Source organism: Hyla sarda, chromosome 2 (genome assembly GCF_029499605.1).
Source record: "Hyla sarda isolate aHylSar1 chromosome 2, aHylSar1.hap1, whole genome shotgun sequence".
Taxonomy (NCBI): Eukaryota; Metazoa; Chordata; class Amphibia; order Anura; family Hylidae; genus Hyla; species Hyla sarda.
The window spans coordinates 262084955-262100443 of NC_079190.1; the positions used below are offsets into that span (position 1 = coordinate 262084955).

The following is a 15489-nucleotide window of genomic DNA, read 5'->3' on the forward strand; positions in this document are numbered from 1 at the left end:
TAGGTGGCAGAGAGGCTGTTGAGCTGCCTTAGGCACAAGGGTCAAAGTGCAAGTGGCATAGCTACACCCCTGAATAATAATGACAGAAGTCATAGAAGCTAGTCTACAGTTAGTACATGACTGTATGATCCTTGTTATAGCTCTGCATAACACATGAATTTAAAGGGGTACTCCGCCCCTAGACATCTTATCGCCTAGCCAATGGATAGGGGATAAGATAACTGATTGCAGGGTTCCCCCTCCTGCAGCACCCCCGTTCACCAGCTGCATGGAGTGAAGAACATTCTGTGGCTGATGATAGGCAATACAGGGGCCGGAGTATAGTGATGTCACGGCCCTGCCCCCTTGTGACGTCACAATCCGTCCCCTCAATGCAAGCCTATGGGCTTTGAGGGGGCGGATAGTGATGTCACGAGGGGGCGGGGACATGACATCACGCTACTCCGGCCCCTGTATTGCCCGTCATCAGCCATGGAGTGTTATTCGCTCCATGCAGCTGGTGAACTGGGGTGCTGCAGGAGATAGGATTAGGGGTTAGGATTCAGGTTAGTATTAGGGGTGAAAGTTAGGATTAGGGGTTAGGGTTAGAGGTTAGAATTAGGTTTAGGAGTAAGGAAGTGAGAGGGAGCTGGCTGTAAAGCAGAAAAAGTTTTCTTCATTACACCGGGACTGGAGAGGGACATCAGAGGCACTCCAGGGTAAGTAAAGGTTTGGGCTTTTTATAACATCGGCAAAAATGCCGTACCTATACCCCCCCCCCCCCCCCCCCCGGTTAACCTCTCTCATTAAATGCCATAGCTTTAAGAAATAAAAAGGATTTTAAAAGATTACTGAAAAGTTGAATGTTGGGGCACGTTTATAATACGGTAGATTCAAACAGCTTTTCAGCATAAATATTCTGTTTAGATTTTGTACCTAAATATAATCTGGTACAATGTGTTGTCAGTATGATGCCATCTTCTATACTTGCATTGGAAATCAGCTATTACCAATGTTCTGCAGTTTTCGTGCTATTTTTGTTACTTCCGAGCGCAGCTGATTACATCGCATACATACCATGGTGAAATGTTAATCAGACATCTCAGGGGGATCGTCTCAGCTGACTCCATCTCACAAACTGGAGATTATACTCATCAAAGTCTCAATCATGTAAAACATGTTGGTATTTTATATGCTGAAGGAACTATGAAAACTATCTTGTAATGATTTGCTTCTAACCCACATTGGTAAAGAAATCCTTATTATTACTTCCAAATAAAGAAAATTATTTTTATTAAACATTATAAACAATTACAATGAGATTGTTCCATGCAGAGGTGTAACACAGTTCCAGGGCTCTAAATACAAAATCTGTTACTTGGCTTCTCATGTGTCATTTATACAAGAGGTGTGTCATTATGTGGTAGAGGGGCTTTTGAGTAGCCTTCAGCACCAGGGCCTGAATTAGACTATTTTAAACCACAAATCATATCAAACTATCCCTGAAGTTGCGCCGTATATGATGGAAAAAACTATAATAATCATAATAATAATAACAATAATAATAATGTATTTGATTGTTTTTAAGACAACCTTTTTTGTAGGAAAAAAGTCCTGGAAAAAAACAGCCTTCTCCTAACATTTTAAAATCAGACATTTACGGTACCTTCATAAAAAAAAAAGAAAAAAAAAGAAATATTTATCTACCCTAAGCACTCAAAGTGAGAGTAAAGTGCCAAATGAGTAAAAAAAAAAAAAAAGTGACAAGGGCACATAAGCTAACCGTGCTGAGACAGACTTAATGGTGGGTAAACAGAGACAAGTAGTAGCAGGAACCGGGATAGCGCCACTCCAACGCACATTTTGGTACGTCACCTTCATCTGGGAGTGGCTCTATCCCGGTCGGACTGTCTATTTATACAACAGAACACCAATCAACATAAAGAACTTACTAGGATTGCGGCAACACCTGTGGCAAACAGTTGGTGAATTAACGCCGTCATAGCCTGCCGCCCGGTAGCCGGAACATCCATGTCACATGATGGCGTTCATGCGCCGACTGTTTGCCATAGGTGTTGCCACAATCCTAGTAAGTTCTTTATGTGTAATGGTGTTCTGTTGTATAAATAGACAGTCCGACCTGGATTGAGCCACTCCCAGACGAAGTTGAGGTACCGAAACATGCATTGGAGTGGCTCTATCCCGGCTCCTGCTCCTACTTGTCTCTGTTTACCCACCATTAGGTCTGTATCAGCATGGTTAGCGTATATGCACTTGTCACTTTTTGACTCATTTGGCACCTTACTCTCACTTTGAAAACGGTGTAGAAACAGAAACAAGCACACTCACCACATTGGTTGCTTCATCCGTAAAACTTTATTGGAGACATCCAGGTACAGGGGTGCAAGTGCAGGGGGACGACAGAAGGAGGAGGTATTCATGGTCTACGGAAGCGCTTCTTTAGGCCCCTACTATGTAACAGGTGAGAAGGTGTGTTTAAAAAGGGCCCAGACGTATGTGTCTCCTCGGTAACATGTAAACATCAGTGTATAACAAGGCACCAGGTAAACAGAAACAAATACAAAAACAAGTGTCATTAACAATGTCATAAAAAAACAACATACAACTCACTAAAAGTAAAGACGCAGGATACATGAAGGAGATACTATAGGAAAACGCTCATCTCATTTCGATCGTTCAGACCGAGTGGACCAATGGCGTCTAAATACAAAATCCAAAATGATTCCTTCTGTAGCAATTGCTTATCTTTATCTCCGAACCTGACTCATTTTTCTACCCTTTCTAGGGCTGCAAATTTCTGTGTGTCAGGACGGCCTCCATGTAATTAATTCATATGACTTATGAATCGGGAGGCTCCAATGCCTGTTCTCAGAGAACGGAGATGTTCTCTCACTCTATGAAAAATGGATCTTATTGTTTTCCCTATATAATAGAAACTGCAGCCACAAACCAGGGAATACACTGTGTGTGGACCGACAGGGGATAAATTGGTTCACTTCCACAGTGTGCTCTCCAAGCCTGACCGCGCCACTCCCAGAATTATACCGGCAAAATGAACAAGAACCGCATGAAAAATTCCCTTTCGGTCTTGTAGCACTCAACCAATCTTCAGTTTTACTGGCATTGGTTTTTTTATGTTTCTTTTTAATATAATTATGTAATGTTCTTTTACGTTTATAGGTGACAATTGGTTTGTTCTGTGTAAACTCTTTTAAGAAAATCTATATCTAAGAATTTTCTTCTACGTTATGATTCATTCCACCCGACACATACGAAAAATAGTATTCCTTTCAGCCAGTTCATTCGTCTTAAACGCATCAATAACGATCCTGAGAAATATGATTTACAGGCGTCTGAACTGGCTGAAGGTTTTTTACAAAGAGGTTACCTGAGAAAAGTAATCGACTCACCAAGATCTAAGGCTGAACGTATCACACGAAAAAGGTTACTGAGTAACAAATCTAAGAAAAAACATAATAGGTGCGTTTTCTTGTTCCAAAATTCTGCAATGAATACAAAAATTAAACATGCCATCCTCAATAATTGGTATAAGTTAGAAAGGGATGAAGATTTAAAAGAGTTTACACAGAAAAAAACAATTGTCCCCTATAAATGTAACAGAACAGTACATAATTATATTAAAAAGAAACAGGAAAAAAACAATTCCACTAAAACTGAAGATGGGTTGAGGGCTACAAGACTGAAAGGGAATTTTTCATGCGTTTCTTGTTCGTTTTGTTCGGTATAATTCTGGGAGCGGAGCGGTCAGGCTTGGAAAGCACACTCTGGAAGTGAACCAATTTATCACCTGTCGGTCCAAACACAGTGTATTCCCTGGTTTGTGGCTGCGGTTTCTATTATATAGGGAAAACAATAAGACCCATTTTTCATAAGGTGAGAGAACATCTCCATTCTCTAAGAACAGGCATTGGAGCCTCCCGATTCATGAGTCATATGAATGAAGTACATGGAGGCCGTCCTGGCACACAAATTTGCAGCCCTAGAAAGGATAGAAAAATCAGTCAGGTTAGGAGATAAAGGTCTTTTATTTTTATATTTCTTTTCTGCCTGACCACAGTGCTCTCTGCTGACACCTCTGTCTGTCTCAGGAAAGGTCAAGAGCTGGAGCAAATCCCCACAGCAAACCTCTCCTGCTCTGGATAGTTCCTGACATGGACAGAGGTGTCAGCAGATAGCACTGTGGTCAGACAGAAAAGTGCTTCCTGTGGAGCATACAGCAGCTGATAACTGGAAGGGTTAATATTTTCAAATAGAAGTAATTTACAAATCTGTTTAATGTTCTGGCACCAGTTGATTTAAAACATTTTTTTTCCCACCGGAGTACCCCTTTAAGAATGCCCTGCCCACATATATACAACACACCCTCAACTGATGCAATTTAGAGACCCCAAAATACATACAGACCCCACACTAGATCTAGTTTAGGATATACACCCTAGGCATAAACACAGCAGAGGCGGCTGCAGCACAGTATGCAATATTTTGAATGGGATCTCTAGACATATATATGCATTCTTATAAGTTTTATATAACATTAATGACAATGGTATATCATATTCCTCCACTCTTCTAACAAATGTAAGATGTTGAGTCTACTGCCATTGCAATGGAATCATTCTATATAATTACATATGTAGAATTCTTCAATTTCTTAAGAAATCTGAGGTGTTACATATCATATGCCCATTGGCTGTGTCGTGGAGAGGGAACATATTTACTGGCGGCGGCCATTTTTAGTGACTTATTCATTTTACTGTATATCTAATACTTTTAGTGAGATCAGGATAGGCATAGTGGGGAAGATTTATCAAAATCAGTGCAGAGAAAAAGCTGACCAGTTGCCCATAGCAACCAATCACATTTCTACTTTCACTTTTGAAAGGGCCTCTGCAAAATGAAAGAAGCAATCTGATTGGTTGCTATGGGCAACTCAGCAACTTTTACTCTACGCAGGTTTTGATAAATCTCCCCCAGTATGAGGAGAGTGGGATTCATGAGCTGAGGGCTGACAGTAAGCACACAATGGGCCTCATTTACTAAGAGTGTTGGGTTTTTACTAGTGGGAAAAGTTGTTTCAGACTTGCAGGATTCCTCCCTATTTACTATTACATTTTCTCACCAGCTTTTTCTAGGTCGTTATTTCCAGCCATTTACCCACAGGATTTTCTGTGAATTCAATAGTAAATCGGTCGGGTTGTGAAACCACGCCCCTTTTGGGCCGACCGTGCCCCCTTTGCATCAGACCACGCCCCCTCTTCGGATTTTCACAGTGCAATGTCGGGTTTGTCGGATTTTTCAGGCGCACACTGGCGCACACTGGCGCATACATGTCTCAGACACTCTGCGCCAAAATACCCAGACAAAAACCGGTCGGTTTCAGCTTAGTAAATGAGGTCCAATGAGGGAGATTTATCAAGACCTGTGCAGAAGGCCTATTGCAACCAATCAGATCACTTCTTTTTGCAGAAGCCTTTTTTAAAATGAAAGAAGCAATCTGATTGGTTGCTATGGGCAACTCGTTGACTTTTCCTCTGCACAGGTTTTGATAAATCTCCTCTATTAGCTTGAAAGTCGGTACTCTCGAAACATTGCTTCATACTAGGGAGTGTTCATTTTTTTTTCTCCAGTGTTTCAAACCACTAGATCAGTGGTCTCCAACCTGCGGACCTCCAGATGTTGCAAAACTACGACTCCCAGCATGCCCGGACAGCCAACGGCTGTCCGGGCATGCTGGGAGTTGTAGTTTTGGAACATCTGGAGGTCCGCAGGTTGAAGACCACTGCCCTAAGATGCTGCGGAGCATTTTTCTGAGAGAAAATATACTGCATGTTGAGAACCACTGCTTTATAGCAAGAGTATACAACCAAGAGCCCTAGCTAGTAGAGATGAGCGAACTTACAGTAAATCCGATTCGTCACGAACTCCTCGGCTCGGCAGTTGATGACTTATCCTGCATAAATTAGTTCAGCTTTCCGGTGCTCCGGTGGGCTGGAAAAGGTGGATACAGTCCTAGGAGATTCTTTCCTAGGACTGTATCCACCTTTTCCAGCCCACCGGAGCACCTGAAAGCTGAACTAATTTATGCAGGATAAGTCATCAACTGCCGAGCCGAGAAGTTCGTGACGAATCGAATTTACTGTACGTTTGCTCATCTCTACTAGCTAGTTGCAGCCTCTACTCTGCCCTGCTGGTCAGAAATAGCAAGGCCCTTGACAGAATGTTTACACTGGTTGTAAAGTTTGTCATTATGGAATGGGACAGCGTTCCATGTGACAAGTGGGTGGGGCCCATTAATATAAGAGGTGGGGCTTTATTTCAGCAGGAGATATTACTGTCCTGCCTGCACTAATTCTGCAGGGACTCAGCATTAGCCAAAGAAGCATGTTATCCAACAGATTTTGACGGAAAAATCCAGTGATCTGTGCCACAAAAGGTAAAGCCTGCCCATAATTGAAGGTACAGTGGTTCCTCAAGTTACAATATTAATTGGTTCTGGTACAACCATTGTATGTTGAAACCATTGTATGTTGAGTTCAGAACTCTATAGAAACCTGGTAATTGGTTCTGAAGCCTCCAAAATGTCATCCAGAAATAGGAAAAAGGAAGAATAAAAGAAAAATAAGTAGATAACTAATATATATAAAGCAAATCCTTACATATAAAAGTAAGAAAGATCTGCTGGGAGCTGTAAATCACTGTCTATGTCAGTGTTTCCCAACCAGGGAGCCTCCAGCTGTTGCAAAACTACAACTCCCAGCATGCCCGGACAGCCAAAGGCTGTCCGGGCATGCTGGGAGTTGTAGTTTTGCAACAGCTGGGGGCACCCTGCTTGGGAAACTGGTCTATAAATAGGATAGGAGCTTCTTCAGGGTCCTGTACAGAACATGCAATGTCCTAAAAAGTAACATAGAGCCGCCCTCACCTGGTGTCCAAAGGAGCAGATAACCCTAGTACAGGTAAAGAGAACGGAACATGTAATACCTCCCTGTACTGTAGGGGGCGCTACCAGACAGGAATTCATTGCATGCACTTCAGTAATACAGGTGTTTTCCCATTCTAATTAGTCAGTTCTTCCAGCCATTGACATGTTTCACAGATCTTGACTGTCTGTAGTATTGTATGTTGAGTCTGGTTTCAAGTTACAATGGTCCAAAGAAGACCATTGTATGTTGAAACTATTGTATGTTGAGGCCATTGTAAGTTGAGGGATCACTGTACTAGTGCTCCTCCTCTATGGGGGCAGGGCTTTATTATCCCAATTTTGGCTTTCAGAATGAGTTCACTTGTGCCTAGTGTCCAGCACAGCCAACTACTATGTGGCAAAACCACATGCATGTTAAAGATATGTGTACCGTATAATGGTGCAATTAAACAGTATACAAATATGGTTGCACTAATAGTATGTCATTTTATCTTGAAGTAGAGCAGTATGATAATGCAGCTTTTGTCTATAGCTATACCCCCGGTTACATGCATATCCAGCCAGCCAATTGTTATTAGTGTTGAGCGGCATAGGCCATATTCGAATTCGCGAATATTCGCGAATATATGGACGAATATTTGTCATATATTCGCGAATATTCGCATATTCGTTATATTCTCGTTTTATTTTCGCAAATGCGAAAATGCGCGTATGCGAAAATTAACATATGTGAATATTAGCATATACAAAATTAACATACGCGAAAATTCGCATATACGAAAATTTGCATATGCTAATTTTCGCATATGCGAATTTACGCGCGCCAGTCTCACACAGTAGTTTTACAGCCTTCTTTACACCACACAAGCTGGAAGCAGAAAGGGGTGATCACTGTGATGTGTACTGTGAAGAAAAAAAAAACGAATATTCGTAATTACGAATATATAGCGCTATATTCGCGAAATTCGCGAATTCGCGAATATGCGATATTCGCGAATAATATTCGAATTGCGAATATTCGTGAGCAACACTAATTGTTATACCCTGTGAATATACATGTCATTATAGAAAATTATAAAGGATACTCTGGCAGGGAAACAAAAATCCTCTGCTTGTACCCCCTCTGACCCCATCACAATCACACTACAGCATAATAATACATTGGCTGTAAAGATCAAATCAACAAATAAATGCTTGGTCCCTGAAAACCCAATAGGGTTAAAATGGGTGTTGTGTAATCGGAGGAAAAAATGTGACTCTTAGCAAGACCTGGGCAGAAACAAAGCTAAAACTGCATTTGGTTCCAGGTTTTCCGAGAGAAAGCAATCGGTCTTGGGAAGAAATTGTTACCAGCATTCAGCACACCTACTGGAATCCCTCGTGGTATTATCAACCTTGGGAAGTAAGCACAATCTTCTGCATGCATTGTTGTGTATTTATTGTTTGTAAATGGTCTAGTGTTAACCAAGCTTTATTTGAATGACAATGAAATAAATGACCTTAAACGGAACCTTTTATCATTTTCACGCTGCCTGAATAACAATCCATTGGAAAGTCCCCTTATTTAACAGATCTCTCCCTGTTTGGGCATAGAGGGAGATCTATCAACCAAGGCTGGCAGGCAGAAGACACCTAGAACTGCGCTGATGAATCGTGGTTCAGGCAGCATTAACCCCTTAAGGACTCAGCCCATTTTGGCCTTAAGGACTCAGACAATTAAATTTTTACGTTTTCGTTTTTTCCTCCTCACCTTCTAAAAATCATAACTCTTTTATATTTTCATCCACAGACTTGTATGAGGGCTTGTTTTTTGCGTGACCAGTTGTCATTTGTATGGCGCAACCAAAAAACACTATTTTTGTGGGGAAATTAAAAAGAAAAACGCAATTTTGCTAATTTTGGAAGGTTTCGTTTTCACGCCGTACAATTTACGGTAAAAATTACATGTGTTCTTTATTCTGAGGGTCAATACGATTAAAATGATACCCATGATTACATACTTTTATATTATTGTTGTGCTTAAAAAAAATCACAAACTTTTTAACCAAATTAGTATGTTTATAATCACTTTATTTTGATGACCTATAACTTTTTTATTTTTCCGTATGAGCGTCAGTATGAGGGTTCATTTTTTGTGCCATGATCTGTCCTTTTTTTTGATACCACATTTGCATATAAAAAAACTTTTAATACATTTTTTATAATTTTTTTTAAATAAAATATATTAAAAAAGTTGCAATTTTGGACTTTTTTTTTTTTTACATTCACGCCGTTCCCCGTACGGGATCATAAACATTTTATTTTAATAGTTCGGACATTTACGCGCGTGGCAATACCAAATATGTCTATTTAAATTTATTTTTTACACTTTTTGGGGGTAAAATAGGAAAAAACAGACGTTTTACTTTTTTATTGGGGGAGTGGATTTTTCACATTTTTTTTAATTTTACATTTTTTTTTTTACACTTGAATAGTCCCCATAGCACTGCAGGTGATCCGATCATTCATTGAAATCGCGTACTGCCGCAGATACCGGGATCTGTATTGATACCGGCATCTGAGGGGTTAATGGTGATAAGCAGCCGGGATCAGCCGCGCATGACACAGGCATCGCTCCGATGCCCGCGGTTATGCACAGGACGTAAATGTACATCCTGGTGCCTTAAGTACCACTGCACCAGGACGTACATTTACGTCCTGCGTCGTTAAAGGGGTACTCCAGTGGAAAACATTATTTTTATTTTTTTTTGTTTAAATTTGTATCTGGTGCCGGAAAGTTAAACAGATTTGTAAAATACTTCTATTAAAAAATCTTAATCCTTCCAGTACTTTTTAACAGCTGTATGCTACAGAGGAAATTCTGTTCTTTTTGAATTTCTTTTCTGTCAGACCACAGTGCTCTCTGCTGACACCTCTGTCCGTGTCAGGAACTGTCCAGAGCAGCATAGGTTTGCTATGGGGATTTTCTCCTGTTCTGGACAGTTCCTGATACAGACATCAGGTGTCAGCAGAGAGCAGTGGGGACAAGACAAAAAAAGAAATAAAAAAAAGAACAGAATTTCCTCTGTAGCATACAGCTGCTAAAAAGTACTGGAAGGGGAAAGATTTTTTTAATAGAAGTAATTTACAAATCTGTTTACCTTTCTGGCACCAGTTCATTACAAATTAATTACCGGAGTACCCCTTTAACCCCTTGGGGACGGAACCCATTATAACCCTAAGGACGGGCGCATTTTTTGCAAATCTGACCACTGTCACTTTAAGCATTAATAACTCTGGGACACTTTTACTTATAAATTTGATTCTGAGAATGTTTTTCCGTGACATATTCTACTTTATGGTAGTGGTAAATTTTTTGTCGATACTTGCATCATTTCTTGGTGAGAAATTCCAAAATTGGATGAAAAATTTGAAAATTTTGCATTTTTCTAACTTTGAAGCTCTCTGCTTGTAAGGAAAATAGACATTCCAAATAAATTATATATTGATTCACAAATACAATATGTCTACTTTATATTTGCATCATAAAGTTGACATGTTTTTACTTTTGGAAGACATCAGAGGGCTTCAAAGTTCAGCAGCAAAAGGAATTTTTCAGGGACCAGTTCAGGTTTGAAGTGGATTTGAAGGGCCTTCCTATTAGAAATACCCCACAAATGACCCAATTATAAAAACTGCACCCCTCAAAGTATCCAAAATGACATTCAGTAAGTTTGTTAACCCTTTAGGTGTTTCACAGGAATAGCAGCAAAGTGAAGAAGAAAATTCTAAATCTTCATTTTTTACACTCGCATGTTCTTGTAGACCCAGTTTTTGAATTTTTACAAGTGGTAATAGGAGAAAAAGCCTCCAAAAATTTTAGGAAATATCTCATATGTGGATGCAAGTGTTCGGCTGGGGCAGTAGAGGGCTCAGAAGGGAAAGAGCAACAATGGGATTTTGGAGAGTGAATTTTGCTGAAATGGTTTTTGGGGGGCATGTCACATTTAGGAAGCCCTTATGGTGCCAGAACAGCAGAAAACCCCACATGGGATACCATTTTGGAAACTACACCCCTCAAGGCACGTAACAAGGGGTCCAGTGAGCCTTAACACCACACAGGTGTTTGACAACTTTTCGTTAAAATCGGATGTGTAAATGAAAAAAAAATTGTGCAGTTTCTTCCTCAAATTTACCATTTTTACAAAGGGTTATGGGAGAGAATGCTCCCCAAAATTTGTAACCCCATCTCTTCTGAGTATGGAAATACCCCATGTTAGGACGTAAAATGCTCTGCGGGCGAAATACAATGCTCAGAAGAGGAGGAGCGCCATTGAGCTTTTGGAAAGAGAATTCGTTTGGAATGGTAGTCAGGGGCCATGTGAGTTTACAAAGCCCCCTGTGGTGCCAGAACAGTGGACCCCCCCACATGTGACCCCATTTTGGAAACTACGCCCCTCACATAATTTAATAAGGGGTGCAGTGAGTATTTACCCCCCACTGGCGTTTGACAGATCTTTGGAGCAGTGGACTGTGCAAATGAAAAATAAAATTTTTCATTTTCACGGACCACTGTTCCAAAAACCTGTCAGACACATGTGGGGCATAAATGTTCACTGTACCCCTTATTACATTACACGAGGGGTGCAGTTTCCAAAATGGGGTCACATGTGGGGGGGGGTCCAATGTTCTGGCACTATGGGGGCTTTGTAAACTCATGTGGCCTTCAATTCCGGACACCTTTTCTCTTCAAAATCCCAATGGCGCTCCTTCTCTTCTGAGCATTGTAGTGCGCCTGTCGAGCACTTTACATCCACATATGGGATATGTTCTTAGAGGAAATGGGGTTAAAAATTTTGGGGGGCTTTTTTTCCTATTTTCCCTTGTGAAAATGAAAAATTTAGGGTAACACCAGCATTTTAATGAAAACATTTTTTTTTTCATTTTCCCATCCAAATTTAATGAAAATTCGTCAAACACCTGTGGGGTGTTCAGGCTCACTATACCCCTTGTTACGTTCCGTGGGAGGTGTAGTTTCCAAAATAAGGTCACATGTGGGGGGGGGGGGTCCATTGTTCTGGCACTATGGGGGCTTTGTAAACTCATGTGGCCTTCAATTCCGGACACCTTTTCTCTTCAAAATCCCAATGGCGCTCCTTTTCTTCTGAGCATTGTTGTGCGCCCGCAGAGCATTTTACACCCACATATGGGGTATTTCCGTACTCAGGAGAAATTGCGTTACTAATTTTGGGGGTCTTTTTTTCCTTTTACTGGTTGTGAAAATGAAAAGTATGGGGCAACACCAGCATGTTAGTGTAAACATTTTTTTTTTTTTTTTTTTACACTAACAGGCTGGTGTAACCCCCAACTTTTCCTTTTCATAAGGGGTAAAAGGAGAAAAAGCCCCCCAAAATTTGTAGTGCAATTTCTCCCGATTACGTAAATACCCCATATGTGGCCCTAAACTGTTTCCTTGAAATACGACAGGGCTCTGAAGTGAGAGAGCGCCATGCGCATTTGAGGACTAGATTAGGAATTGCATAGGGGTGGACATAGGGGTATTGTACGCCAGTGATTCCCAAACAGGGTGCCTCCAGCTGTTGCTTAACTCCTAGCATGCCTGGACAGTCAGTGGCTGTCCAGAAATGCTGGGAGTTGTTGTTTTGCAACAGCTGGAGGCTCAGTTTTGGAAATTCTGCCGTACAATACGTTTTTCACTTTTATTGGGGGGGACAGTGTAAGGGGGTGTATATATAGTGTTTTACTCTTTATTATGTGGTAGTGTAGTGTACTGTTTTTAGGCTACATTCGCACTGGCGTGTTACAGTGAGTTTCCCCCTAGGAGTTTGAGCTGCGGCGAAAAATTTTCCACAGACCAAACTTGAAGCAGGAAACTTACTGTAAACCTGCCCGTGTGAATGTACCTTGTACCTTCACATGGGGGGACAAACCTCCAGCAGTTTCAAAACCACAACTCCCAGCATGCACTGACAGTGCACGCTGGGAGTTGTACTTTTGCAACAGCTGGAGGCACACTGGTTGGAAAACCTTCAGTTAGGTTCTGTTACCTAACAGTATTTTCCAACCAGTGTGCCTCCAGCTGTTGCAAAACTACAACTCCCAGCATGTACTGACATACTGTGCATGCTGGGAGTTGTACTTTTGCAACAGCTGGAGGCACACTGGTTGGAAAACCTTCAGTTAGGTTCTGTTACCTAACAATATTTTCCAACCAGTGTGCCTCCAGCTGTTGCAAAACTACAACTCCCAGCACTAATCGCCGAAGGGCATGCTGGGAGATGTAGTTATGCAACAGCTGGAGGTTACACAACTATAACTCCCAGCATGGTGAGACAGCTGTTTGCTGTTTGAGCATGCTGGGATTTGCAGTTTTGCAACATCTGGAGGGCTTCAGTTTACCAGGGCGCAAGGGCGTATGCATACGCCCTTCGTCCCCAACAGGTTAAAGGGGTACTCCACCCCTAGACATCTTATCCCCTATCCTTTGGATAGGGGATAAGATGTCTGATCGCGGGAGTCCCACCGTTGGGGACCCCCGCAATATAGCACGCAGCACCCACCTGTTACTGCTCCGAAAGCGCTGAAGGGTCTGGCTCCCAACCACGGGAACGGAAGATCGTGATGTCACGACTCAGCCACGTGTGACGTCACGCCCCGCCCCCTCAATGCAAGTCTATGGGAGGGGGCGTGAGGGCTGTGTCCAGCTGCTGGGTGCTGCCTGCTATATTGCGGGGGTCCCCAGCAGCTGGACCCCCGCGATCAGACACATTATCCCCTATCCTTTGGATAGGGGATAAGATGTCTAGGGGTGAATTAGCCCTTTAAAGTGTCCCTTTATGAAGAGAGGCATCTGTTAACACTGCAGCCAACAGCTAGAAAATCAATCTCAATTACCAACTGCATATTGTGGTAATACATCTGTTGACATTCACAGGATCATTTTTACACATGATGGCAAATGCACCCTAAAGATAACTTCAGACTGTTCTTATTGGGCTGTCATCTTTGATTTTTGTTATCATTGATTTGTGCCAGCTGAACTGAGTCTGTTAGAGGAATAGACTTCACTATAGATGAGTAACTGGCCTCTCTTGGTGACAGCTACAGCTAAGACAAATTGGAAGCAGATAAGGTCTAGGCCGCTACAATAGTTTCTGTTTTACAAAATAAGCCACAGGTCAGGGATAATAAAAAATATAAGTAATAATCACTTGCATTAATACAATACATAATACTGTTAACTTAAACGGGTACTCTGGAGGGGGGAATTTTTTTTTCAAATCAACTAGTGCCAGAAAGGTATACAGATAAAATTATACAAATAAATTACTTTTTTCATTTTAAATCTTAAGCCTTCTAGTGCTTATGAACTGCTGTATGCTTCAGAGTAAGTTGTGTAGCTCTTTCCAGTCTGACCACAGTGCACTCTGCTGCCACCTCTGTCCGTGTCAGAAACTCTCCAGAGCAGGAGCAAATCCCCACAGAAAACCTCTCCTTCTCTGGGTCAGACTGGAAAGAACTACAGAACTTCCTCTGGAGCATACAGAAGCTAATAAGTACTGGAAGGATTTATATTTTTAAATAGAAGGAATTTACAAATATGGTTAACTTTATGGCACTAGCTTTAAGGGGCACTGTACCCCTTTAAAGAGGACTTGTGGTCAGTTAAAAAACATAACATTTTGTAGTGTCGGGTGCCCTGATTCCAGCACTGGTTTCTTTTGTTGCTAGTCAGGTAGGTGTGAACATTCAAAAAGAGATATGAAATACCGGGGGGTGAGTATGAGGCTGAGGGTTTGTGAATCAGATTTTAGGGAGAATTAATGTGAAGACGAGCGGTCCTAAATTCAGCTTACAATGCCACTGGGCTAGCATGCAAGTGCATTCAAGCCCTTTAAATAAAATGCATGCCCACCTGACTACTCAGGGAAAATAGCAACAAAATAAAAACAGTGTTGGAATCAGAAAAACTTAAAGAGGTATTCTGGTTGAATTATTATTATTATTTTTTTTTTTTTCAAATCAACTGGCTCCAGAAAGTTAAACAGATTTGTAAATTATTTCTATTTAAAAATCATAATCCTTCCATTACTTATCAACTGCTGTCAGGGCTCGAGTCCTGCAGGAACGCACAGGAACGGCGTTCCTTTGCTTTTTCCAGAGGAGGAACGCCGTCCCTGTTACATTAGTCCTGCAGGACCGACCTCTGAATTATTCTTACCCTCCCTCCGTCTCCTCCCCCGGCCCGGACTGCTAGATGCTGGAGATGTAGGACCTGTGATGATGTCACCATCACATGTTGGGGGCGGGGCTTACTGTGGAGGAAAGGAAAGATTGTGGCTGAAGGACCTGTGTGATGCTGTGGAGGAGGCGGGGCCGAGCTGGTGGAGAGGTCACATGTTACTCCAGTAAGGTACATGGAAGTAGATTTGTTACAGTGTGTCACCACAGTAGTAAGGAGATTACATGAGGAGGAGGTTTGTTACAGTATGTTACCCCAGTAGTAAGGAGATTACATGAGGAGGAGGTTTGTTACAGTGTGTCTC

At 41.6% G+C, this 15489-nt stretch overlaps 1 protein-coding gene across 4 annotated transcripts in view; it reads left to right on the top strand.

Moving 5' to 3' along the window:
- The window catches only part of LOC130356054 (mannosyl-oligosaccharide 1,2-alpha-mannosidase IA-like), a 257376-nt gene that overhangs the window by 118996 nt on the left and 122891 nt on the right, over positions 1-15489 (top strand). For all 4 annotated transcript variants that reach the window (XM_056557082.1, XM_056557081.1, XM_056557083.1 and 1 more), the window contains one exon: positions 8251-8345. In XM_056557082.1, the coding sequence (XP_056413057.1) occupies positions 8251-8345 (95 nt within the window). The remainder of the gene's footprint in view (positions 1-8250; positions 8346-15489) is intronic.